This window comes from Macrotis lagotis, chromosome 4, assembly GCF_037893015.1.
Source record: "Macrotis lagotis isolate mMagLag1 chromosome 4, bilby.v1.9.chrom.fasta, whole genome shotgun sequence".
Classification (NCBI taxonomy): domain Eukaryota; kingdom Metazoa; phylum Chordata; class Mammalia; order Peramelemorphia; family Peramelidae; genus Macrotis; species Macrotis lagotis.
Window position 1 is genome coordinate 153496468 of NC_133661.1, and position 25863 is coordinate 153522330.

At 33.4% G+C, this 25863-nt stretch overlaps 1 protein-coding gene across 4 annotated transcripts in view; it reads right to left on the reverse strand.

The window, feature by feature from the left end:
• The window catches only part of DPP8 (dipeptidyl peptidase 8), a 73520-nt gene that overhangs the window by 26663 nt on the left and 20994 nt on the right, over positions 1 to 25863 (reverse strand). For all 4 annotated transcript variants that reach the window (XR_012478034.1, XM_074234416.1, XM_074234415.1 and 1 more), the window contains exons 5-12: positions 22924 to 23092; positions 17721 to 17831; positions 15272 to 15400; positions 14398 to 14459; positions 11958 to 12058; positions 11072 to 11249; positions 9461 to 9620; positions 6237 to 6316 (exon numbers count right to left, since the gene is read on the reverse strand). Coding sequence is in view for 3 of the 4 variants with exons in the window: in XM_074234416.1 (XP_074090517.1) it covers positions 6237 to 6316; positions 9461 to 9620; positions 11072 to 11249; positions 11958 to 12058; positions 14398 to 14459; positions 15272 to 15400; positions 17721 to 17831; positions 22924 to 23092 (990 nt within the window). In the remaining variant the exon portion in view is untranslated. The remainder of the gene's footprint in view (positions 1 to 6236; positions 6317 to 9460; positions 9621 to 11071; positions 11250 to 11957; positions 12059 to 14397; positions 14460 to 15271; positions 15401 to 17720; positions 17832 to 22923; positions 23093 to 25863) is intronic.

Sequence of the window (25863 nt, forward strand, 5' to 3'; positions counted from 1 at the left end):
CATTTGGATGACATGGAAGTTAATGCATATTTCATTTGAGGAGCAAATGTGACACAAGAGGTAGAGAATTGGTCTCACTGCCAAAAGGAACTGGGGTCAAGTACTTTTTTTTTAGGTTTTTGCAAGGCAACTGGGGTTAAGTGGCTTGCCCAAGGCCACACAGCTAGGTAATTATTAAGTGTCTGAGACCGGATTTGAACTCAGGTACTCCTTACTCCAAGCCCCGTGCTTTATCCACTGCGCCACCTAGCTGCTCTCAAGTATTACTTTTAACACATAATGGCTATGTAACTGGTCAAATCAGCACTAAATGTTAGTGTTCTAGGCAAATCTCTAAGACTATAAATTCACATCAGTGGATACCAAAATACAAGTTTTAGACATAAAAGGAAATACCATGTACCAACTAAGAGAACAAGAAATACTCTTATTTGTCAGATTCATGGAAAGGGGAGAAATTTATGACCAAAGAAGAAATAGAGATCATTATATAAATTGCAAAATTGCAACAATTTTACTATATTAAATTAAAATGTTTTTGCACTAATAAAATTTATACAGTCAAGATTAGAAGGAAAATAGAAAGGAAACTTTTTTTCTCATAGTTTGTCTGATAAAGGGCTCATTTCAAAAACATATAGAAAATTGAATCAAATTTATAAGATTACAAGTCATTCCAACAATAAAACTGATCATACCCTTTGACTCAACAATACCAATGCTAGGTCTTTATCCAAAAGAAATCATAAAAACCAGGGAAAATCTCACATTTTCAAAAATATTTATAGCAGTTCTTTTTAGAGTGGCAAAGAATTGGAAATTGAGGGAATGCCCATCAATTGGGGAATGGCTGAACACGCTATGTTATTTAATATTATGGAGTACTATTATTCTATAAGAAATCATGAGTGGTTGGATTTTAAAAAAGTATGTTAAGAATTACATGAAGTGATATTGAGTGAAGGAAGCAGGACTAAGAGAACATTGTGTACATTAACAACAACATTGTGAAATGATCAACCATGATGGATACAACTCCTATCAGCAGTTCAGAGATCAAGGACAACCTTGAAAGACCTATTGTGGACAATGCCATCCACATCCAGAAGGAAAAAAATCATGAAATCTGAATGCATACTATGTTTACTTTTTAAAAACTTCTCATCTTTTTTCCTTCCTTTCTCTTTTATTTCTTTCTCTTTAGTTCTAATTCTTCTTTCACAAAATGACTAATATGTAAATATGTTAGGCACAAAGGTACATGTACAACTTTTACCAAACTATTTGCTGTCATGGGGAAGGGAGAGTGATAGAAAAATGTGGAACTCATAAACTTGCAAATGAATGAGTGTTGAAAAACTACCATAGCATGTATTTGCAAAAATAAAGTTTCAATTTTTAAAAATATTCCTTTTCTCCATCCATATAAAAATGAAGTTCATGAAACCCTAATTCCTTCCATTGCTCCTTCTTCTCCCTTTGAATGGATCTTCATCTATACCACCTCATCTATAAGAAATACTAAGTCCCATGTCCTTCTTTTCTTCTTCTCTAGATTACTCTCATTCTTCCTTTTTTGAATATTCAGAACTTAGCTTTATTCCCTCACCATTTCTTAGACTCTGAAGGAGCTATAGTCTCCTCTCTATTTCAGAAAGTAAGCTTTAGGGCAGCCAGGGCACAGTAGATAGAGCACCTGACAAGGTACTTAATCCTATTGTCTTAAATAAATAAAAGTTTTAAAAAGAAAGTAAGCTTTAGATCTTCACTTGGCTATTCTGAATGGTTTGTACTTATTCACATTTCTTTCTTTCTTTCTTTCTTTCTTTCTTTCTTTCTTTCTTGCAAGTAACGGAGTTAAGTGGCTTGCCCAAGGCCACACAGCCAGGTAATTATTAAGTGTCTGAGGCCACATTTGAACTCAGGTACTCCTGACTCCAGGGCTGGTACTCTATCCACTACACCACCTAGCGGCCCCTTATTCACTTTTCTTAAAAGTTTCTTTCATTCCCCTAAATTTGCATTTCAAAGACACTATCCAACTGAACTGGAGTGATTGGAGGTTATCAATTTTATAAAATTCCATGTGGAATTATGTTCAATTTTATCCATGATGTTAATGATAGCTAGAATTTATATAACACGTAAAATTTATAAAATGCTTTATGAATATTATCCCAGATGATCCTCACAACAACCCTATGAAGTCAGTGCTACTCTTTCCCCCATTCTACAGTTGAGGAAACTGCAGTAGAGACAGGCTTAAGTGACTTAAGCATGTTCACACCGTTAGTAAGTACATCAGGCCACATTTGAAATCAATCGGCTAACTGCACTCCAAAATGCTCTAGTGCTGCCTGTGAAATAAGTACATTGTTCTTAAGCACGATGCTAATTTATTATATTAAGAGTTTTTCCTTGTGCCTATTTCCGGCTCTTTGGTGGGTTTTTTGGTTTGGGTATTTCCTTATAGTTTTCTCTTTTATTAGTTGTTTTGAGGTTGTTTTCAGGTATTGAGAGGAAACTTGACTTATACCTACTCTCTCATTTACTTTCTGCCAGATACCTCTCCTCCCCCTCTTCTGTTACTCTAGTATCAGAGGAGTCTGGCATTTTTCTCTTACCTAGAGTACCAGGAATTGGTAACCTCATGAACTTTAGTTGACTGAATGGTGAAATCCAGATGAAGAGCTAATGAGGGGAGAATCTGAGGGATGGCAAAAGACCTGGTTGTTAATCCCATTAGCCTGTTTTTTCTATATGTGGATCACCATAGAAAGTACACAGTGTGAGGGTAAGAAACAAAGTGGGAGGTAGCATGCAAGGTGTACAAAGGGCTGAATAGAGAAACAAGTAGGGGAAACAGGACAGTAAAATCATTTGCTATCTTTTTTTTTCCTGTGCCTAATACTTCATTGAGATTTCTTATTTCAGTTGTTTTCCATTATTGGTGGGTACTGTTGTTTTATTCAATATGTTTTTTTCTTTTCTTTTTTTTTGGGGGGGGTCCAGATCTGTGATTTCATGAGTGTACTTCAGTGGAAATACTCTTCTCCAATGCAGATTGGGACAGTCTTACAGTCTTAGAGAATTATTTTGGGGACTGAAAGGCTGTGGTTTGCAGAAGATCACTAACCTAGAAAATGTCATAGATAAGACTTGAATCCAAGTCATCTGATTATAAAGCCCTCCTAATTACTATACATGACTTCTCTCTATTATTCCATGCACATATAAATAATATATTATTCCAAATTCTCTTGGAACATTTGAATTTAGAGGCATAGTTATAACTAGAGTATGACTTATAAATAAGTAAAAGATTTCCTTTACTCAAAAAATATGCAAAATTTCACAAAAGCAGAAACAAGACATTCTTAACATATATTCTTAACATATTTGCACTAAGATCCTGGAAAAAATATTTTCTTTCAGTTATCCATTTATCCATTTTCTATTGTTGTAGAGACAAATGTAATCTATTTTCTAAAAACAATTTATGAAATATTTGCTAAACTCAAAATGCTTTTTTTTAAGATAGCTTAGTCATATCTTTAAATATGATTGGAAAAAAATCTCAATTATAAAAATTAAGTGTTTTCTGCTATCAAAGAATTTTTTTTTTGCTGGATGAAAGGCTGAAATAAGTAAGCAGCATTAGATAACACTTTTACATGTGGAACCTACATGGAAGAAGACTGGGTTAAAGCAGAACACAGTCACAAAGGACTTCCTACCCTTATGCTCAACCCTGTAAAATGTTAGGACTTACTGTCCTTTAGAAAGACAGTCTTCAAATAGCAACTGGGAAGCAGACTCTCCAAAATTGAACATGATTAATCAATTCCCTGCCAGAATGCAAAAAGAGCAGAATGACAGAATGGAAAGATGTTGCATGGGAGTATGATGAACCAGATGCAAGTCCTGGGTGCTGACATTTATTAACTATAAGATTATTATTTAACATCTCTGAATCTCAGTTTCTTTTCTGAAAAATAGGAATGTACCTTCCATGAATGGTATATAGAAAGTATTTTTTAAAAACTGTAAAATTCTATGTAAATATGAATTATTATTATTCCTCCCCAAAGTCCAAATTTATTTGTAAGTATACTCAAAAATCTCAAAGATTTATCCATTTTCCTTAATGATAACATGGTGAACTTTGAGTCAGAGGACCTGTATTCAGATCCTGCTTCTGATGTGACCTTGAGTAAGTCATTTAATCTCCATGGCTCACTTTCCTCATTTGTAAAATGAGGATTCAGATTAAATGGTTTCTGAGAACCCTGTTACTTCTAGATTTATGATCCTATGACATTAGAAACCTTGAATGGAAAACAAGATGCCAGATCTTGATTTCCACCAGTTAATGTAATGCCATTACAATTCATTTGTAGGTCTAAGACACATATGCAGAAAGAATGGAAAAAAAGAAGGAAAATAAAAGCAATGTAAATGGAGAAAATAAAGGGAGGAAAATGGGATGTAGAATCATAAATGGTATTATCCAAGTGGCATTATTGCCATAGATTATCAGCCCTGAGATAATCTTCAGATCTACAGGAAGATAATTTTGGAAATTCTTTGATAGACTGAGAGTCTGATTATGATTTTTTGTCACAAAATAGTCAAGTATATTCCACTGATGCTAATTATTTCCCCTGCTAGTTCTAGAACTCTGTATAAAAAATTTCTCAAATGATACAAGGTAACAGCTAATACCAAGGATGTTGAGTCCCTGAACTGATTGCTTTTTACTAGTTCAGCTTTTTTTTATTAAAGATATTTGAGTTTTACAATTTTCCCCCATCTTACTTCCCTCCCCCACCCCCCACCCCCCCCCCCACCCCCACAGAAATCAATCTGTCAGTCTTTACTTTGTTTCCATGTTGTACATTGATCCAAATTGAGTGTGATGAGAGAGAAATCATATCCTTAAGGAAGAGACAAGAAGTCTAAGAGGTAACAAGATCACACAATAAGATATGTTTTTTTTTCTAAATGAAAGGGAATAGTCCTTGAACTGTGTTCAAACTCCACAGCTCTTTATCTGGATACACATGGTACTCTCCTTTGCAGACAGCCCAAAATTGTTCCCAATTGTTGCACTGATGGAATGACTGAGTCCTTCAAGGTTGAACATCATTCCCATGTTGCTGTTAGGGTATACAGTGTTTTTCTGGTTCTGCTCATCTCACTCAGCAAAAGTTCATGCAAAGCCTTCCAGGCTTCCCTGGAATCCTGTCCCTCCTGGTTTCTAATAGAACAATAGTGTTCCATGACATACATATACCACAGTTTGCTAAGCCATTCCCCAACTGAAGGACATTTACTTGATTTCCAATTCTTTGCCACCACAAACAGGGCTGCTATAAATATTTTTGTACAAGTGATGTTGTTACCCTTTTTCATCATCTCTTCAGGGTATAGACCTAGTAGTGGTATTACTGGGTCAAAGGGTATGCATGTTTTTGTTGCCCTTTGGGTGTATGAACAGATTTTTTTTTTTAAAGCATATTATAGGGCAGCTAGATGGTGCAGTGGGTAGAGCACTGGCCCTGGAGTCAGGAGGACCTGCATTCAAATCCAGCTTCAGACTCATAATAATTGCCTAGCTATGTGACCTTGGGCAAGTCACAACCCCATTGCCTTTGATAAAATATTTAAAAAGCTTATTATAACTATATCAGAGAATATTAGACTTTAACCAGAAATTAAATTTAAGTTTCTTCCCACATGACTGTTTATAATTCTTTATCCACACAAACAAGTCTGACTCTTGTTCTTCATTCTCCCTCTAAATTCACCTTGAAGACTAAAAAGCAGCATTTACAATAGCAAGTACACATAATCCTTTAATAAGTCAATTTGTGACAGTCACATTCAGCCTTGTTCTAAATGCTAGCAACACATATCATGCCAATTGTATGTTATGCATTAATGATGTGATGGCTCTTCAGGACCCTATGAAACCAGTAATCCTTTGGATAATTCTTGATTCAAAATATTCAAGTAGCACTACAACATTGTAATTAGAAGCATGACAAGTTACTATGAAGTACAGATAATGAAATGTTACAACTTATTAAATCACTTTAATGAGTTAGATAAATCAAAAGCAAATTTCTGTTTCTCTTCCCCATTAATCTAAGCTTTCCATAATATTTGATCTGAGATCAGAAATCATTTTAATTTAATATATTCATTTTATAGCAAGACATTATAGAACTTACATTAGATCCATGTCGGCCAAGCACTTCCCATTCACCATTTGTAATTGCTACTTCTTCCTTGACTGGGCACTTGAAATCACCTAAAGATAAAGACATCATTAATTTGAAGTTTTAGTAGTATTTAAGAAACATAACCTTCATAAAATTACCCTAAATTATGTTGTTTTGAAGTGAAAATTGATTGCTAAAGGGAAGGCTGACCCAATATAATAAAAATGACAATACTATCTAAAGAAATGGTACTTATTCAGTACCAAAACATTATTTTGTTGAGCTAGAAAAGTTATTTTAAAAGTCACTTGGAACCAAAAAAAAATAATAAAAATTCACTTGGAAGAGAAAAAGAACAAGGAAGTCAAAGAAAATGTCAGAAGGAAGGGGACCTAGCAATACCAGATCTCAAACTATACTATAAAACTGTAAACATCAAAACAATTAGGTGCTGGTTAAGAAACAGAGGATTGGGGGAACAGATTAGGTACACAATATACAGAAACAAACTAACATAGTGGCCTGGTGTTTGATAAGCCCAGCTATTGAGGCAAGAATTCATTATTCTATAAAAAACATTGAGGAAAATGAAAAGCATCTGGCAGAAATGAGACAACATCTCACACTATAAACAAGACAAGTTCCAAATGTTTATGCGACTTAAGACATAAAAGGTGACATCTTAAACTAATAATAATAGCTAGCATCTATAGAATACCTATTATGTACCAGACACTGAGTCAAACATTTTACAAACAGTATGTCATTTGATCTTTACAAATACTTTGAGAGGTCAGTGCAGATCTGACCATGTAAATCCCCTATTCAACCAACTCCAGGAACTTCCTATTGTCTCAAGGAAAAACCATCAACTCCCATTTAGCACTCAAGAGTTCTTATCACTTGCTCTGATTGAAAGTGAAGCAGCCTCTTACATTCCAGATTCCAATTCTGATCAGCAAAACACTTTCATCTGCTCCATCTTGCTCACCTCCACCAGTGTCCCTTTCCTTCAATTGGACAGTCTCTCCTCCTAAGGGGCTCCCCAAACACTCTTATGTAGACAGTCCACTGACTTTAGCCCTATTGAAGAGTTAAATACCCAATATCCAAACTCCTCAGTATCAGAGATTACAGGTACATTCCACTCTGATTGGGACATTGTATTTTGTAACTTTGTTAATGCTGGTTTTATAATTAAGAAAGCCTCAAGCCCTACTCTTTAAAAATATAGTTATAATCAAGACATGGAAAAAATGTAAAGAGTAAGAAAGTGTGGGCGGCTTGATGATCTGAACCTAAAAAACATTTACTGTTTTGGAGGTGGAGTCAAGATGGCAGTGTGAAGGCAGGAATTCCCAGAAGCTTTTCCCCCAAAAACTCCAAATGTGATAAACTTATGACTCTAAGCAAATTCTAGAAGTGCAGAATCCACAGAAATATTGAGTGAAACAATTTTCCAGCCCAAGACAACTTGGTGGATCTGTGGGAAAGGTCTATTCAACCAGAATGGGATTGGAAAAGATGCAGCACAGCCAAGGCACAGCCCAAGTCATAGCTGCACCACACCAGAGCAAACCATCCCAACTTCCAGGAACAGCTAGCCAGGAAAAAAAAATTCAAGTATCATGACACTACAAACAAGATTACAAAGAATTTATCAGAGTCTACATTAAGGGCTTGTAGGGCTTGCCAGAAGGCAAAAGAGCTTGGTTTACAACCGAGGATCAACTACCTAGCTAACTGAACATCCTCTTTGAGGGGAAAAGATGGACATTCAATGAAATAGGGGAATTTCAAACTTTGTGAACAGAAAGTTTGATCTCCAAGTATAGGACTCAGGCTAAGCATAGAGAGGGGGGAACAAGAAGTGCAAATTATGAGGGATTTAGTGATACTGAATTGCTTGTAATCCTACATGGGAAGATGATACTAATTACTCATATGAACATTCACATTTATTAGAGCAGTCAAAAGGATCATATATAGATAAGGCACAGGAGAGATGAATATGAAGGTACAATTTAGTATAAAGATGGAGTCAATGGGTGAAAAAGGAATGTACTGGGAGAAAAGAATAGGAGAGGTAGAATGGGCTAAAACATTTCACATAAAAGAATCAAGAAAAAAGATTTTGAAATAGAGTGGGAGGGGGAAGGTGAGGGGGAATGAGTGAACCTTCATTCTTACTGGAAATGGTTCAGAGAGGAAACAACATACACACTCAACAGAATACAAAAATCTATCTTACCCTAGAAGGAAAATGGAGAGGAAAGGAATAGGAGAAAGAGGATAGGGGGAGGGGAGGGGAGAATATAGGTGATAGAGGTGAGAGAAGGTAATCAGATACAACACACTTTTTGTTTTTTTTGCAGGGCAGTGGGGTTGGGTGGTTTGGCAGGGGTCATGGGGTTGGGTGATTGTTGGGTGTCTTGAGGCTGGATTTGGGCTCAGGTCCTCCTGGCTCCAGGGGGCAGTGCTCTGTCCACTGTGCCAAATGGCTGATATACAACAAACATTTGAGGAGGGACAAAGTGAAAGGACAAAGAGAATAGAATAAATGAGAATGGTGAGGAATAGATGGGGAGAAATACAGTTAGCCATAGCAATTGTGAGAAAAAAATAACAAAGCAACTTCTCTGATGGAACTGCAATAAAGAATGAGATCCATCCCAGAGACAGAAGCGTTGTTATTAGAACACAGACTAAAGTACATTTTTTTCCTTTTTCTCTCACCTTATTTTTCACAGGGTTTCCCTGTCTTTGTGAGCTGAAGGAGGATTATGTTTACGTTTGCAACAAGACTATTTTAGTAACGTATAAATAAATATTTTTTTAAAAAATTACCATTTTTAATTGACATAATGCTTTGCACTTTTCCCCAAAGAGTGTTTTTTACATACATCATCTCATTTTAACTTCATGATAACTTATTAGGCATTCATGGAAGCTGGTATTATTACTATTTTATAAAGATGAAAACTGAAGCCCAGAAGAGTTAAATGATTTGCCTAAAATTACAGTGAGTCACTGATAGAATCATCACAAACTCAAGTCTTCTGACTTTTTTCAGTGATATCATGCTGCTTACCATTTGTGATATTTCTTTTTAATTTACCACCAAAGAGGAGAGGGGAGAGTACACTTTTAAAATTCCAAGTAAAACAATTTTAACATGCTAACTACTGGGACCACTATTCATCTTGTACCCTCTCAAAAACCAGATTCCTTACTTGGAGCAGGTAGTCCTCCACTGGATCGTTTATACTTGCTTTCCTTTAAAACTGATGTGATTTTATATAGATGTCGGAAACCTGTTTTGCATTCTGAGGCAAAAATAAACTCTATTTCATCTTCATGACTTTGGGGAAAAACATAAAAGATATCATGGATCTGTGAAATAAAAAGTTGAATTTACTATATACAATATATATATATATATATCTCACTTAAGATGTCTTTCTACACACAAAATAATTCAATATACTAAAGAAAAAAATTAAAACTATACCTTCAAGTACAAAAAAAAAATTACTAGCACTGAAGTATATAATGTAATTTTAACTATAGTTTTTGCCTATGACCTTCAAACTTCTTATTTACTTTGAGACCAATTTGTATTTACAGATGGGCAAAGTACTAGCTTCATTTGGTTCTACCTTTCCAATACCACCTTAACATATCGCCTGAGGTAATTTATCATTATTTTTTTTTTTTTGCAAGGCAATGGATTAAGTGATTGTTCAAGCTCACACAGCTAGGTAATTATTATGTGCTTGAGGCTGGATTTGAACTCAGATCCTCCTGATTCCAGGGCCAGTGCTCTATCCACTGTGCCACCTAGCTACCCCTGTGAGGTAATTTATAAAATTTTTTGATGTACATTTATTCAAGGAATAGTAAAAAAAAATGATTTTCTTTTTGCTAAGAAAATATTTGCTGAGGATAGATGGAAAAGTTTCATCTCAGATGAACCAAAATACATGAATATAATAAAACACAGAATGCATTATCACTGCAGCTATTTGGATTGTGGAGAATCATAGCATCACAGATATAGTTAGAAAGGACCTTAGAGGTCATCTAGCCCAACATCCACATTTTACAGATAAAGAAACTGAGAAACTGACAGATTGTATAGCATTTTTTTTAATTCAACATTTTAAAATTCTCATTTAAATTTATTTTTAAAATATGTGTGTATATAAAATGATAAATCATTTGTTTAAACTACTTCTGGGAGAATTTGAAAATTAATAAAACCTAAATTTATATACATATTGCATTTGCTATAGTTCTCTCATCTTGAAAAAACACAATACACAGAGCTTAGAAAATATTCTTTTAAGGTCATTTCATCAGAGCTGACTCTGCTGGAGAACCTGTAACTCTATACCAAAACCTGATGTTTCCCGGAATGACTGTAAATAAGCAACCAGAGAGATGCCATTTCAATGGCATCAGCTTTCTATCTCATAACTGCTTAACTCAGGAACTCTGTTCTTAATATTCTTATTATGCAAAAGAATAATGCATTATATTTTATAGTCTTTTAACCGACACACTTCTAAAAATGAAAGTTGTTGATTTTAAAAGAAAAACTTTTACTTTCTAGAAGAGGAAGAAAGTACATCATTTTAAATTTTAAAAAACTGAAAGTTTTACTTCTGGTGACCCATGATAAACTTTACTTGAGGCAATCAAGTAAGAATAACCTAAAATGTTTCTGAAATGTTAAAAAACATTTTTGGATTTTTTCTTTCAATTCATTATGACAGTTGTCTATATGACAGTTGCCATATTATTAAAATATTTAACCAACGACTGTAGAAAAAAGGTCTTACATTTATCCAGATATCTGTTGTTTCTTCATAAATAATGTGTGGTGTCACAGAATCAGGCACTGAATCTATTAACTTCTGTCGTTCCATTGCATCATCTTCTACTGGGATAAATAATGCAGGGGATATTAACACGATCTGTAGTCGGGTTTGGGAACGATCTAGTAGGATGGACCAAGCACTATTTATGTAAAAAAAGGAAAAATGGTGAGAAAATAAGTTAGACATAGTTTTAAGATTATAATGCAATATTAATCCATGAACTAGTTGTCAGAAATTGAGAAAATGTTTTTCAGTGGCAAAGTAAAAAGAGAATTACAGAACTAACTGATCTAATATGCTTATTAAAAATAATTAAGATGTATCCTTTTTTAAGATAATTAAGAACATTTAATAGATATCCTAAAAGTTTCTTTCTCTAAATTCCCTAAGTCCCATGAAACCTTTCAAATTACTTTTTTCATTTTAAAGTCAATGTGTTAGCTAACTACAGCTTCTATCTATCATAATTTGGATGTAAACTTTGCATTTATATTAATTAGAAAAATATTTACATATATATATCTATAATTTATTAAAAGTGAATGCCTAAAAAACAAGAAAAAAAGTGAATGCCTTAAAATTATCTTGAGAAAAAAAGGATAGATTCAAATTAATATATGGTCAATTTAATTTGAGTAAACAGTTCTTATTAAAATGTGGTGTACTTCTACTTCCCAATCATTAAGTCAGTTCACATCTTTGTATTATATTAATATTTTTACAGCAGACACTGTTTCAAATAAAAAAAAGCATATTCACAAAAAAAGGACAAATCTAGAACTATAGATGTTTCTAAACTTACTAATCCTAAACCTGGTATAAAGAATGGATAATTTAACATACGCACTATTTTCCCTCTGGGGTCCATCCAGCTCGGGCAATATACTCTACTCCTTCAAACAGAACTTCAAAGGGTTGTACTAGTTCCTTATCTACCACATCTGCAATCTGTTAAAATCAATAGCAACTCAATATTAGGAAAACAATAAACATAAGTGACCATTAACAATAACAAAATTAACAGAAATCATGACTGATGATAAGCTTATGATAAAATACAGCACCCATTTCCTATTAAAAACTAGAGAGCAAAGGGCAGCTAGGTGGCGCAGTAGATAGAGCACCAGCCCTTTGATCCAGCAATACCACTACTGGGTCTATACCCTGAAGAGATGATGAAAAAAGAGTAAAAACATCACTTGTACAAAAATATTCATAGCATCCCTGTCTGTGGTGGCAAAGAATTGGAAATCAAGTAAATGCCCTTCAGTAGGTGAATGGCTTAGCAAACTATGGTATATGTAGGACATGGAACACTATTGTTCTATTAGAAACCAGGAGGGTCGGGAATTCAGGGAAGCCTGGAGGGATTTGCATGAACTGATGCTGAGTGAGATGAGCAGAACCAGAAAAACACTGTACACCCTAAGAGCAACATGAGGGTGATGAACAACCTTGATGGACTTGCTCATTCCATCAGTGCCACAATCAGGGACAATTTTGGGCTGTCTGCAAAGGAGAATACCATCTGTATTCAGATAAAGAACCATGGAGTTTGAACAAAGTTCAAGGACTATACTCTTCAATTTAGGAAAAAAAACTGATATCTTATTGTCTGATCTTGTTATCTCTTATACTTTATGTTTCTTCCTTAAGGATATGATTTTTTCGAGGCAGCTAGGTGGCACAGTGAATAGAGCACTGGCCCTGGAGTCGGGAGGACCTGAGTTCAAATCCAGCCTCAGACACTTAATAATTACCTAGCTGTATGGCTTTGGGCAAGCCACTTAACCCCATTGCCTTGCAAAAAAAAAAAACCTGAAGAAAGGATATGATTTTCCTCTCATCACACTCAATTTAGATCAATGTATAACATGGAAATAATGTAAAGACTGACAAATTGCTTTCTGTGGGGGTGGGGGAGGGAAGAAAGATGGGGGAAAAATTGTAAAACTCAAAATACATAAAATCTTTAATTAAAAAAAGATAAGGGAAAAAGAAATGTTAGCTTTAGCAATAAGAGAAGAAAAAGAAATTGAAGGAATTAGAATAGGCAACAAGGAAATAAAACTCATTCTTTGCAAATGATGTGATGATATCCTTAAGAGAACATCAAAAATTCAACTAAAAAACTACTTGAAACAATCAACAACTTTGCCTAAGTAGCAAGATATAAAATAAACCCACATAAATTATCAGTATTTCTATATGTGACCAATTAAACTCAAGAACAAGAGATAAAAACAAGAAATTCCATTTAAAGTAACTGTAGACAACAAAAATACTTGGGAATCTACCTCCCAAGACAAATTCAGGTTTTTGCAAGGCAAATGGGGTTAAGTGGCTTGCCCAAGGCCACAGAGCTAGGTAATTATTAAGTGTCTGAGACTGGATTTGAACCCAGGTACTCCTGACTCCAAGGCCGGTGCTTTATCCACTACGTCACCTAGCCGCCCCCCAAAGACAAATTCAGAAACTACATGAACATAATTACAAAATACTTTTCATACAAATAAAGTCAGATCAAAACAATCAGAAAAATGTCATTTGTTCATGGTTAGGTCAAGCTAAGATAATAAAAATAACAATTCTATGGATAAGAAGCATGGAATGAATTACAGGAACTAATGCTAAGCAAAAGGAGCAAAACCAAGAGAATATTGTACATATTAACAACAATATTGTGAGATAATCAACTATGATGGATTCAGCTCCTCTCAGCAGTTCAGAAATCAAGGACCATACTGAAGGACCTGCTATGGACAATGCCATCCACATCCAGAGGAAAAACTATGTAAAACAAAGCATATTATGTTTACTTTTTAAGCTTTCAAATTTTTTCTTTCTTTCTCTGTTTTCCCCCCCTAGTTTTAATTCCTCTTTCCCAACATGACTTACCAGTCACAAAAAACTGCTAAGTTCTGACAAGGTTAATAGTATTAACATTAACAAAAGTCTACTCATATCCTGTTGCCCAAAAACAGAAATTAAAGAAAGGCAAACTAGGGGCTAGCTATTTTAGAACAAGAAACAATGTAAAAATTATTTTTAGAATCATTATTTCTATAATAGTGTATTTCTATAACAGTGCATTTAGTCATTTTGAAATTATATGAAAGAATAGTCATTAGAATCCCAAAGCAGATTGTTTACAAGCATTTGTAGTAATCTACTATTTCCCCCCCTCAAATAATTTATACTATTTCATTTACATTTGTCTCCAACACAGTAGGATTCAATCAAATGTCAAATGAATTTAGAAAATAAACTTATAATTTAATACTTACCCTTCCTTCTGCATCAATTGTTACTTCTGACATCTTAAAAGTGACTTTTGGATTGGCTGTGCCTTTTCAAAAAAAAAGATATTAATATTGAGTTGCATCCAAATTCATACATAATCAATACTTCCCAAGATAGATATATGTATACTAGTTCAATGCACTATACATTTTAGCGAAGTCAATCTATCAATGAATATTGAAAAAATTGTGCTATTTTATATAAATATATGTGTGTAGATATATATATATATATATATATATATATATGCATATACCTTTTGGGGGTAAAATGTCATGGTATCATATTACTCTAAGGCTGCAAAAAGAAGGGGCTTTTTTGGGGTACTTTTTTATCCATTGAAATGAAAACTTTTAAAAGGGAAACAACAAATGAGGTAGACTAATTTAATCAGATAATAATAATGATAGCTAGTATTTATATAATACTTTTATATTTGTAAAGTGCTTTACAAATATTATTTCATTTTACTCTCAATTACCACCTTGGGAAGTAGATGCCATTATTATTCCCTTTAGAGATAAGGAAATAGTCAAACAGAAGTGATTTGCCCAGGGTCAAAGTTGAAAAGGTTTTTTTTTGACAATATAGGCAAGTATTCCACTTCTTAACTACTGCTAACCCAGCATTATATACAAAATTAAGCAACCAGTATGAAAACACAGTATTACAAATGAAAATAATTGAAAACTGAAAATTATCCATCAATTCAACATGTACTAAATTGACTAAGTTAAATTAAACTCATCCTTACTAAAGATGTGGTAACAAAAGTTAAGCAATGAAGGTTCAGATAATTAGAATAGTTGAGAAAGGAGGGGAAAATGGGTGAAAATACATGCCAGCAAGAAGTCTTACCTGTTTTGGGATATCTGAAAGAATCTGTTCTTCTGGTCTCTAACATGGGGGATGTAACATGAATAATTTCCACTTCCGATTCATCATTTTCCTCATATAGAATTCGAAGAACTTTTCCTCCATCAGGAGCTTAAAAGCAATTTATTATTTTCATATTCAGAATAATTTAAAAAATAAAAAATTCTCCTAATATTAACTTTATAAAAGTAAAAAAATAAACATAAATCACTTCTAATATGCTATCAAAACTGATAAATGTGATGATGTTTGCCTTTCAAAGAAAACATGAAATCGGGGAGGAGATGTCAGGACAAGCACATGAACTGGATTTGAGTGAGGGGGTGCTGTTGTACTAAGTAAACAGTTTCACACTTTCTCCTCCATAACCATCTGGGTCCATTGACCAGATATGCATTAGGATGACTGGAGTTGGCCTTGGATGTGTTGCAATCAGGTTAAATAACTTGCCCAAGTTCACATAGCTAATAAGTATCAAGACTGGATACAAATGGGAGGCTAGGTGGTGCAGTGGATAGAGCACTGGCCCTGGAGTCAGGAGTACCTGAGTTCAAATCTGACTTCAGACACTTAATAATTACCTAGCTGTGTGGCCTTGGGCAAGTCACTTAACCCCATTTGCCTTGCAAAATCCTAAAAAAAAACAAACTGGATACAAACTCCAGTCCTCCTGACTCCAAGACTAGTACTCTATCCACTGCACCACCTAGAAGCCCCATTAAAAAGATAAATGTAGTGATTTTTACTATAGTGGTATCAGTTTGTTCTGAAGAAGTTCAAATAAGCTCATTATGTGTATTTTCAAGATTAAAAAGAGAATAAAGTTTTCTGATGTATTTAGAGTTGGGTTTTTGTTGAAATGCATTGCTGAAATGCATACAAATACCTTTTAATAAGCTATTGGGGGGCAGTTAGGTGGCACAATGGATAGAGCACTGACCCTGGAGTCAGGAGGACCCAAGTTCAAATCCACCCTCAGATATGTAATAATTACCTAGTTGTGTGACCTTGGGAAAGTCACACCCTACTGCCTTGCAAAAAAAAAATAAAAAATAAACTGTTAAAAATACTTAAGATGAGTTATGTGGCTTTCAAATTTTTTTCATAAATGTCAAATTTGGGAACAAATGAGGTCACAAGTGGACTGCCAGCTTAATATGAGCCAACAGTAGTATGTCAATAAAAAAAAAACCAAAAGTGATCTGAGACTTCATTAATAAAGACACAGTGCCCAGAATTAAGTATACAATAGTCCCACTGTATTATGGGTAGATCAATAAAAGTCTCATAAGTATTGTATTCAGTTGAGTGCAAGATTTGAGGAAGCCTACTGATAAGGAATAATATATCCAGAAGATGATCATCATCAGCATGGACTGATGAATGGTGATCATGGTATGGAGGAATCAGCTGAAGGAACTAGTAGTGTTTAGATCTAGAAGAGACTAATTAATAGTTTTCAAAATTCTGAAACACTGCCACATGGAAAAGAGACTAGAAATGTGTTAACTGCTCTTAAGGGACAGAATTAGGAGTAATAGATAGAAATTGCAAAAAAAACCCCACAGATTTCTGCCTAATATAAGGAAATACTTCCTTACAATTTGAACTATCCCAAAGTACAATGGATGTGGAGGGAGGAAATGGCAGGTTCCTCTTCACTGGAAATCTTCAAGCACAGACTGGTTGACCCCTTCCTTAGGGATGTTGTAGAGATTACTGTTTATGTATAGATTAAACTAGATGACCTCTAAGATCCCTTCAAATTCTTTAAAGTCTATGAATAATCTATAGCAAAAAAAGATTGCCAAACTCTAGCTAATAGCCTGCTCATTTCAAGTAATATTTTATAAAACAAGATTCTATTACAATAAGAGAAGCCTGTCCATTAAAGTAGTATTCCCCAACCTTCTAAAAACAGCCACACTTTTGAATTCTCCAGGCATATGGAATAGAAGGGTCTCCACTCCTGTTTATCTCAGATCAATCTAATCATTTATTTATCCACACATCTTTTACCTCAAGATCATTTCTACATATTTGCAAATGTATGGACACATAAACACCCTATCTTCTTTTCTCTATCATCATTATTATTGCCTTCTATATGAAAATTATCAAGGTGTCATGATGGAACCCAGGACAATGAAATATCATAAAAATGTTTTCACATGAAATTGTCCCAATACAATGATGATAAAATAATGACTTAGGGTTTAATGCAATGAAATTTGTTCTATTTCATCTAATTAATATTTTGCATAGAGAAGGCTTGTCTTGATTTTTATCACTCTGAAATTTTTACTATTACTAAGACAGAATCTGGACATTAATAGCACTAAAGTAGATAAGTCTTTTTTAATATATTTTTATAATGTCTTAATATTATATTTCTATTATTTGGTGAACAGGTTAGATTTAATACACTTACTTGGTTCTGCCTCTGGACACCACCAATAGCCAGAATATCTATCAAATTCTTCCTGAAGGACAAAGGTAGCAACCCCAGCAGATCTTGGATCCTCTTCCATGCTAGCAAGCTCTAAACAAACATAAAATGCATCATCATTATCATAAGTAGCTTTGAAGTCTAAAGTCAGAAAGCAGTATGACTATTTCAATCTGCATTTTTACTTTTTTTACTAAGATCTATATAAGAAGAGCGCAGATAACATTCATGGTGAATTAGTATACACAGAAATAATAATTGTGATCAACAAGTGAGATTTACAAAGTACTTTAAAGTTTTTAAGGGTACTTTCCTATGAAGCAGATAATAAAAATAGTTACACTTGATACAGAAAAATCGAGGCTCAGAGAGGTTAAAAATGTGCCTGAACTAACAAAGTCACTAAGTTTTGGAAGTGTGTATATTTCATGTGTGTGTGTGTGTGTTTTGTATATCATCATTATATACGTTATTTCTCTTTTCTCATACTCTGTTGTTGAGTTAAACTGCACTTTTCTCTTTTTTTCCAGTGATACACTCTGGCTCTTAATCCTGTGCTGGTCCTTTCCATTCCTAGGACTCATTCCCTGCTCACCATTATATCATAACTTTTAAGACACCACTCAAGCATTACCTTTTAATAGGATTTATTTACTAACTAGTTCTGTCCCTCATTATCCTCTGTTTATTTACCTTTATTTAATTTGTAAATGTTTACTATATATATATATATATATATTTATGTATATAAATATATATATACATATACTTGAATGTGGTTTTTTTTCCTCTCCTCCTCCTTCCCCCAATTCCAACGGAATATAAGTCCATGAGTGGGATGATTTGTTTCATAGTTTTGTCTATACACACACACACACACACACACACACACACACACACACATCAACAGTGGCTGGCACACAGTAGGTGCCTTCATAAATGCTTATTGATTTCATTTTTATTTTTGCCTCCTTAAGTGGACAGTAAATTCTCAAAGAGAATATACCTTATAATTCCATTGTATCCTTCTATCACACCTAGGTCAAGAATCTTTAAATTGTAGATGTTCAACAAATGTTATTCCCTGAGAGACAGAGTAAAATCTAACTGTTAGCACTTTAACTAAGTATCTAATAGCCTACAAATGATACACCATAAACAAATGCAAGAATCTTTAATGGTAAAATAATTTTTTTGGAGCCATCAGAAAGGCCAAAATCAGAATGCCTTCTCCAGGTAAATGAGCTAGACTAGGGTTCTCCATTAGACCATTCCAATTTGTTACCATATGAGCAGCAGTCAAATCAATTAATTGCTGAGCACATCACATCCTAAAATAACTTCAACATCCTCAAATCATCTACTTCATTTACCCTAGGGAAGAGGAGAAGAGAATCCAAACACTCAAATACCTCTTTTGGTCATATTTATTCCTGTCTCATTCTTTTTTCTCACTCTTTTTATATGAATTGGTTACCACTTAACCACTAGCCTTAGCCCCTGTTATTCAAAACCTAGATCTCTCAATTCATTCTCATAAACAAATTTATTCTATTTATATTGTTACTACTCTGTCCAAGACCTTATATCAAATCTAAGTTATTCATCATTCCACCCAGATTGATGTTTCTGATCTTCTAACTTTTCCATTCTTTTTCAAGTCTTGTCCATTCAGAACAGTTTCCTCATCTGTATACCATACTTACTCCCACTTCCAGCTTTTACCTATGTTGCCTCTTGTGCCCAGAATATCTTCACCCCTCTCTTCCCTTTTCTAAATCTTAACCATTTCTCAAGTCCTACCGCTTTCACAAAGCCCTGATATTTCCTTTTTTAAAATTTAAGGCAGTGGGGCTAAGTGACTTGCCCAAGGTCACACAGCTAGGTAATTATTAAATATCTGAGGCCGGATTTGAACTCAGGTACTAAAAACTCTTAAAACATTTAAAGCCTGACCCATTCAATGAAGCACTTGATTAGGTAATTAACACACTTCACACTCCTCAAAGTGACTTCACATCTGGAAACTAAGAACTCTATCCACATAAAAATAACTAGATGATATAGGCATAACATATTTTAATTCTATTTTGAAAATGAGCACACTGAAGTTAAAGTGAGGTTAAGTGACCTGTCCATGGTCACATAAATAAATTATTGGTCCCATGTGGACTATAACCTAGTTCTTCTGATTTCTAGTTCAGTGCATTCTCTACTATGTCAACTTGTTTCTTCATAAAGTCATATACTGTTCTGGAAACCATTTCTTGCATCTTACTCTTTTCCCTAATAAGATAACCAATTATACAGGAATGGTGACTTCTACTTCCCATAGGATTAGGCACATACTAAGCCCCAGAAACATACGCTACATAGAAAATAAGTCATGATGAACTAAGTTAGGGTGATAAAATACATTCCCAAGGCAAAGTCTAATGATAAGTGATAATAATATAATCACTAGATAAGCTATCAATAGTATTTATTAAAACTCAACAATATTCAAAAATTTATTACTATAGATAAATTTCAGCTAAAGACTTATGTCCATAGTGAAGAATGAACAATTTAAAAACTGAAGAAACATAATTAATACCTTATACTTGTGTAGGATTTTAAGATTTTTCTTTTTAAAAAGTTTTCAATATTTTATCGCCTCTGATCATCACAATATTCCTATGAAGTAGGTGAGGAAGACATTATTCTCATTTGACAGATGAGGAAACAATAAGTTTAGCACCTTATCTAAGGTCACATAGAAAATGATAGAATTGGTTTTAGAATCCATGTTTCTTGACTCAGTTGAAAGGTGTTTCTATTCATAAAGCTAACTGTTTAAATAAAAAGTCTTCTACTTTGATCAGAGAGGTCTTGCCACTTGCAGAGATATTTCCCGAATCTGATTCTATAGCACAATATGTCATACTTCTGACATTTTTATTACAATATTATTCATCACAATCTCTTAAGCAAAGTAGAAAAAACAGTATTAATATTACCCAGTGAAAAGACTGCCAGCTAGGTATTTAGGAAGACTTGGGTTCAAGTTATTCTCCCAACACACACCAGCTGAATTAACTTTGGGCAAGTCACTTAACCTTGTCAGGGGCTCAGGCAGCTCTCAAAGACTGTAAATTGAAGACAAGTTGCTAATCTGCATTGGTGCAGGGAGTTCTATACCAGGAGTTTCCTTCACTAATGAAATCACAGGTCCAAACTATCTCTCTTACCCCCCAAATCAAAGCAAATACTCAAATTAGTCTTAATAACAAAAAGCCAAGAAAACAAAAAATACATAAAATTTTATCTTCTTCAATAATGAAGTACATTAAGCTGCATAAGTAGCTTGGTCTCGAGTAATCTATTTGGGGAGAAACTATTTAACTGTAAATATTTTAAAATAAAAAAAGGAAAAAATGGAATTATATATTTATTGCAATTAGGGAGAAGAAAAATATTCTTATCTACTGAATAAAGAGAATGAATTATGAGATAAATAGATTTGCTTGTATAAAAATATACATCAAAACTAATACATCCAAATTAAAAATAAAACAGACAGAATGAAAAAAAAAATTTGTAGAAAATGTATCTGATAAAAATTTGCCATCTTAAATCTTTATCATAGATAAAAAAAATCATACAAGGTCTAAATTCTTTAATAAATAAGTGGTCAAAGACATAAATAGTTTTTGATAAAAGATTATACAAACACAATTCAGTGAATTATAGCCTCTTGAAATACTGTTCAACTAGGGGCGGCTAGGTGGCACAGTGGATAAAGCACCGGCCCTGGAGTCAGGAGTATCTGGGTTCAAATCCAGACTCAGATACTTAATAATTACCTAGCTGTGTGGCCTTGGGCAAGCCACTTAACCCCATGTGCCTTGAAAAAACCTAAAAAAAAATACTGTTCAACTTAGCGAAATGTAAATTAAAATTCTGAGCTATAACTTAAATTAGCAAAAATAACTAAAAATGATAAAAAAAAAACTTCAAGACTAGCAGAAATGTGGAGAAACAAGAACATTATTACATTGTTGATGAAGTTAGGAATGGCATAATTTTTTCCCTAAAATAATATGACAATATTGAAAAAAATTACGAAAATGAACACATTTTTTGCCCCAATGATTTCACTATTACTAGAATTTCACTTGAAAGATATTAATGAATGGAGGGAAGTCCTTTCAGTTCAAAGAAAGTAACTTTATTTTATTGTAAGAAAAACTAGAAATAGTCCATATATCCAATGACTGAAGAATGGCTGATTAAAGCATTGAATATAAATTTAAAGGAATATTATTGACCATAAAATGACAAAGAATAAAAAGGAATATGGAAAAATTAATATTAAATTATGCAGTGAAAAATGAAAAATCATAACAAATAAACTAATTATGACCATGTAAAAATAATAATAACAGCAACAAAAGAAAAAATAGAAGCAAAGGAAATCAGAAGAGGATATGGAAACTGGAAAACTTTGATATTAATTCCTTAAAGCTAATCTATGGTTTTAAAAAGCAAAATATAAAAATTGGATGAAATTTGAAGACTAACATTTTTAAAAATTTTGTTTGAATGTTTTTGTTAATTATTTTTAGAAGTCTGCATAGAATAATAGAAATATTATTTTTACCTTCTTTCACTCACATTAAACTCCTCCAGAGAATATATGATGTAGTGAATAATATTCTGAAGATTTATAACTTAAGTGTAATAATTTTATGTTTATTAAGTACTTCCATAATACTCTCAGTTTTAAAAACATTTAAAAAATATTCCGTTAATAAACATTTTGAAGTATTCAAAACAAAAAAACAATTCTTCCTCAAAATGGGAAAGAAATAATCAGAATCTGGAAATGTAAATTTAAAAAATGATTTCTAAAGGGTAGGCAAAAGAAATAAAAAAATGAATTTGATACTTTAATAAAATTTGTAACTTTAGCAATTATTTTAATGAAATTTATCATGTAGTAATTTTGGCAGCTCTTGCCAGATTAAATGCCTAGTCTTATCAGAGCTGTTACTGAATGCCTAAAAGGTGATAATAAATTATTACACAATGGTACCACCCAGCTTTCCTTCATATTTAAGGAAATTCCCCACTTTAAAAATATAAGAACAAACTGGATTTTAAAAATACTTCCCAACAATGTAGTCTACTAGATGCGCATTACCATTGTGCACATAGGTGAGCCTCCTTTCTTCCCTAGTTACAATGTTCGCTATCCAGATGTCATTGCTATGGATGAAAGCAATCCAGTTTGGATCAGCAGGGCACAGTTTTGGATCCATCCTTATGTTGGGGCAACTGGTCTCCACTAAATTGGGTCTTAAGGGTTGTTGCTAGAAAAGCAAACATAAAATATGCTTAATCTTTGTGGGCAAGAGGCAGGCCAATATATAGACATTTCATTTGGTTCTACCCTGACTATAAGATGAAGGATATCTCTATGTAAAAGGTTAAATGGGATAATTCAGATTGTATTCTTCTATTTTAATTCCTGAACTTGCAAGGAAAAAAATGATTTTTGAACTAGAGAGCTAGCGGTATTGCTAAAACCCGTAACTTTCATTTCACCAAACAGGAAAGACTTCTTAGACCAATACTATAGTATAAATCCTTTTATTGTAAAGTAAAATGATACATGAAGTAAACTGTAAAAGAATACATGAAATAGACCTGACTAGTTATTGATTAGTATTTACTCAACATTAAAAAATAAATTCAAACAAAAAATCTGTTCACTAATATATAATAAAATCAGAAGTATCACAAATTCATTAAAATAGATTAACTATATAACTCCATAAAGTGAATCTTCCTAACACTAAATAAAATAATTATTCTAATAAAATAATTTGATAAAAATAATAATAGACTTCAAGGAGTTTGAAAGGTTAAGTGCTCTAGTGCTCCTGATTTTGACCAAATGAGTTATTTTTTAAATGACTTGAAATTTATCTATTAAACCTGAAACAGAACTTATTAAGAACCAAAAATTTGCTCTTTTACCTAATCCTAAAATTTAACTCAACAGATCCTTTCTTAAGCATGTGCAGAATGCTATTCTGAGCATAAAAAAATTGAAAGAAAAGAGAAGCTACATAAGTTTAGATAAATCCTTATGAAACTAAAAATCTAAAAAAGGAAATATAAAACACTGATATAACTATAATACAAAATAATACATGACAAGTTTATCAAAAAGCTAAAAAAAATAAAACAAGTGCTATGTGAATCAAGGGTTATTATCAACTGGAAAACCAGGGAAGGCTTCCTCAAGGGTAGTGGCATTTGAAAAAGAAGTAGGCTCTAAGGAATCAACAAAAATTCAATAGTTGAAAATGAGGTGTCAGATTTAAGAAAGAGTGGAGTAAAGAACTGGAGATGGAAAACAAAGAGCATATCCAAAAGCCCAAGACTACATTAGTTTGCTTAGAGAATAATGAAATCAAATTGTAAAATGTTTTAAATGCCAGATATACACAAAAGTAAAAAATATATCTAGAAGCATTATTGAAGGGATGACTGCAAGTCAGAAATGATGGTGGAAAAAACAATGAGAAGACTGAATTCTAAAATCGCAGAATGAAAAATGGTGAAGACAGATAAAAGAAGATTAAACTCAGTTTGGATATGCTGAATTTGACGGGCTAGTGGGATAGTCATAGAAATTCTATAAGCATTTACAAATTTAGGTCTAGAGTTCAGAGCTAAAATATAAATATATGTGGAGTATTTGGATATTACCTAGACAGTGATGGGAGCAAATGACACTGGCAAGGTAGAATGTAAAAAAGGATAAGTAAATGTGTATAGACAAAATCCTGGAGGAAGGACCCTCACAGTAAGGGATGGGAAGATGGGGCAGGAATTCAGAGAAAGGAAAACCAAGAGAATGTGGTCCCTCTGAAGTCAAGGGAGGACAAAGAATCAAGATGCAGTCTCAAATGCTACAGAGTTACCAAGGAGGAAGGAAAGTAACTAAAGGTTCTTCTGTCTTTTTACATGATAAATTTCACTATTCCTCTGAAATTGATGCTAGATTTGGCAAAATGTCCTTTAAGAGAACAATTCAAATACAGTGATAAGGGAAGGAGTCAGATTATAAAGGGCTGAGGAGAGAATATGTGATAACAATGTAGAGATACTCAAGAGAAACAATTATTTAAAAAAAATTGACAATAAGGAGAAATAGAAATGGGATCAAAACTGTAATGTAATCCCAGCTGGCATTTATATAGTGCTTTATATAGTTTACAGAATACTTTACAAATATTATCTCATTTTATCCTGGGAATTTAAGTGTTGTTATTATCTCCATTTTACAGTACTCTATCAAATATGCTACCTACATAGTCTAAAAGTACCAAGAAAAGTTTTTTTCTTTTTTTGTTTTTTAGTTGGATAGTTTTGAGCCTAGTTATAGAAACTTGGAAAGGAGTCATTCATTGGAAGAGCAATGGTTGCTGGCGTAAGGTCCTGGAAGAAGTGGAAAGAGGTAGAATAAGGGGGATAACCTATGTGATCAGAAGGAAGGCTATATTAGGTGATATAGATGTTGTTGCTGCTAAGTTTTGAGCAAGGAAGAAGAGTTGAGGGCACTCCCTCTGAATGACATCAGTCTTCTCAATGAAGAAGCTAAGTCATGCACACTAATTTTTAGGGGAAGAAAGTCTTATAGCTAAGAGTTTAGAAAGAAAGGAAAAGGCAGGAATAATAAGATAGGAACTGATGAGCAGATTGGATTACTGAGTATAAGTGAAAACCTAAGGTTATATATCAAAAACTTATAGAAGAGGGAAATAAAGGATTTAGTATACATAACAAAAAGTGACAAGAGAGAAGAGATTGTGGAAAGAGAGTAGAATTTTAAAAGAATAACTTAAGTATGTTCAGAACATGAAACAGTAAAGTCTGATGTGTTCAGAGTGACTGAAATGGGGTAAGGAAGGAGAATTTTGGGATAGGATAGAGGGTGGCAGAGGGGAAGAGAGGACTGGAGATTTATGTGGTCAGGATGTTACAGCTCCTGCAACATGAAAAATGCAATTCTTGAGGATTATGGTGAGAATGGAGTAGAAATCAAGGCTTTGAATCAAGAAGAAAAGAA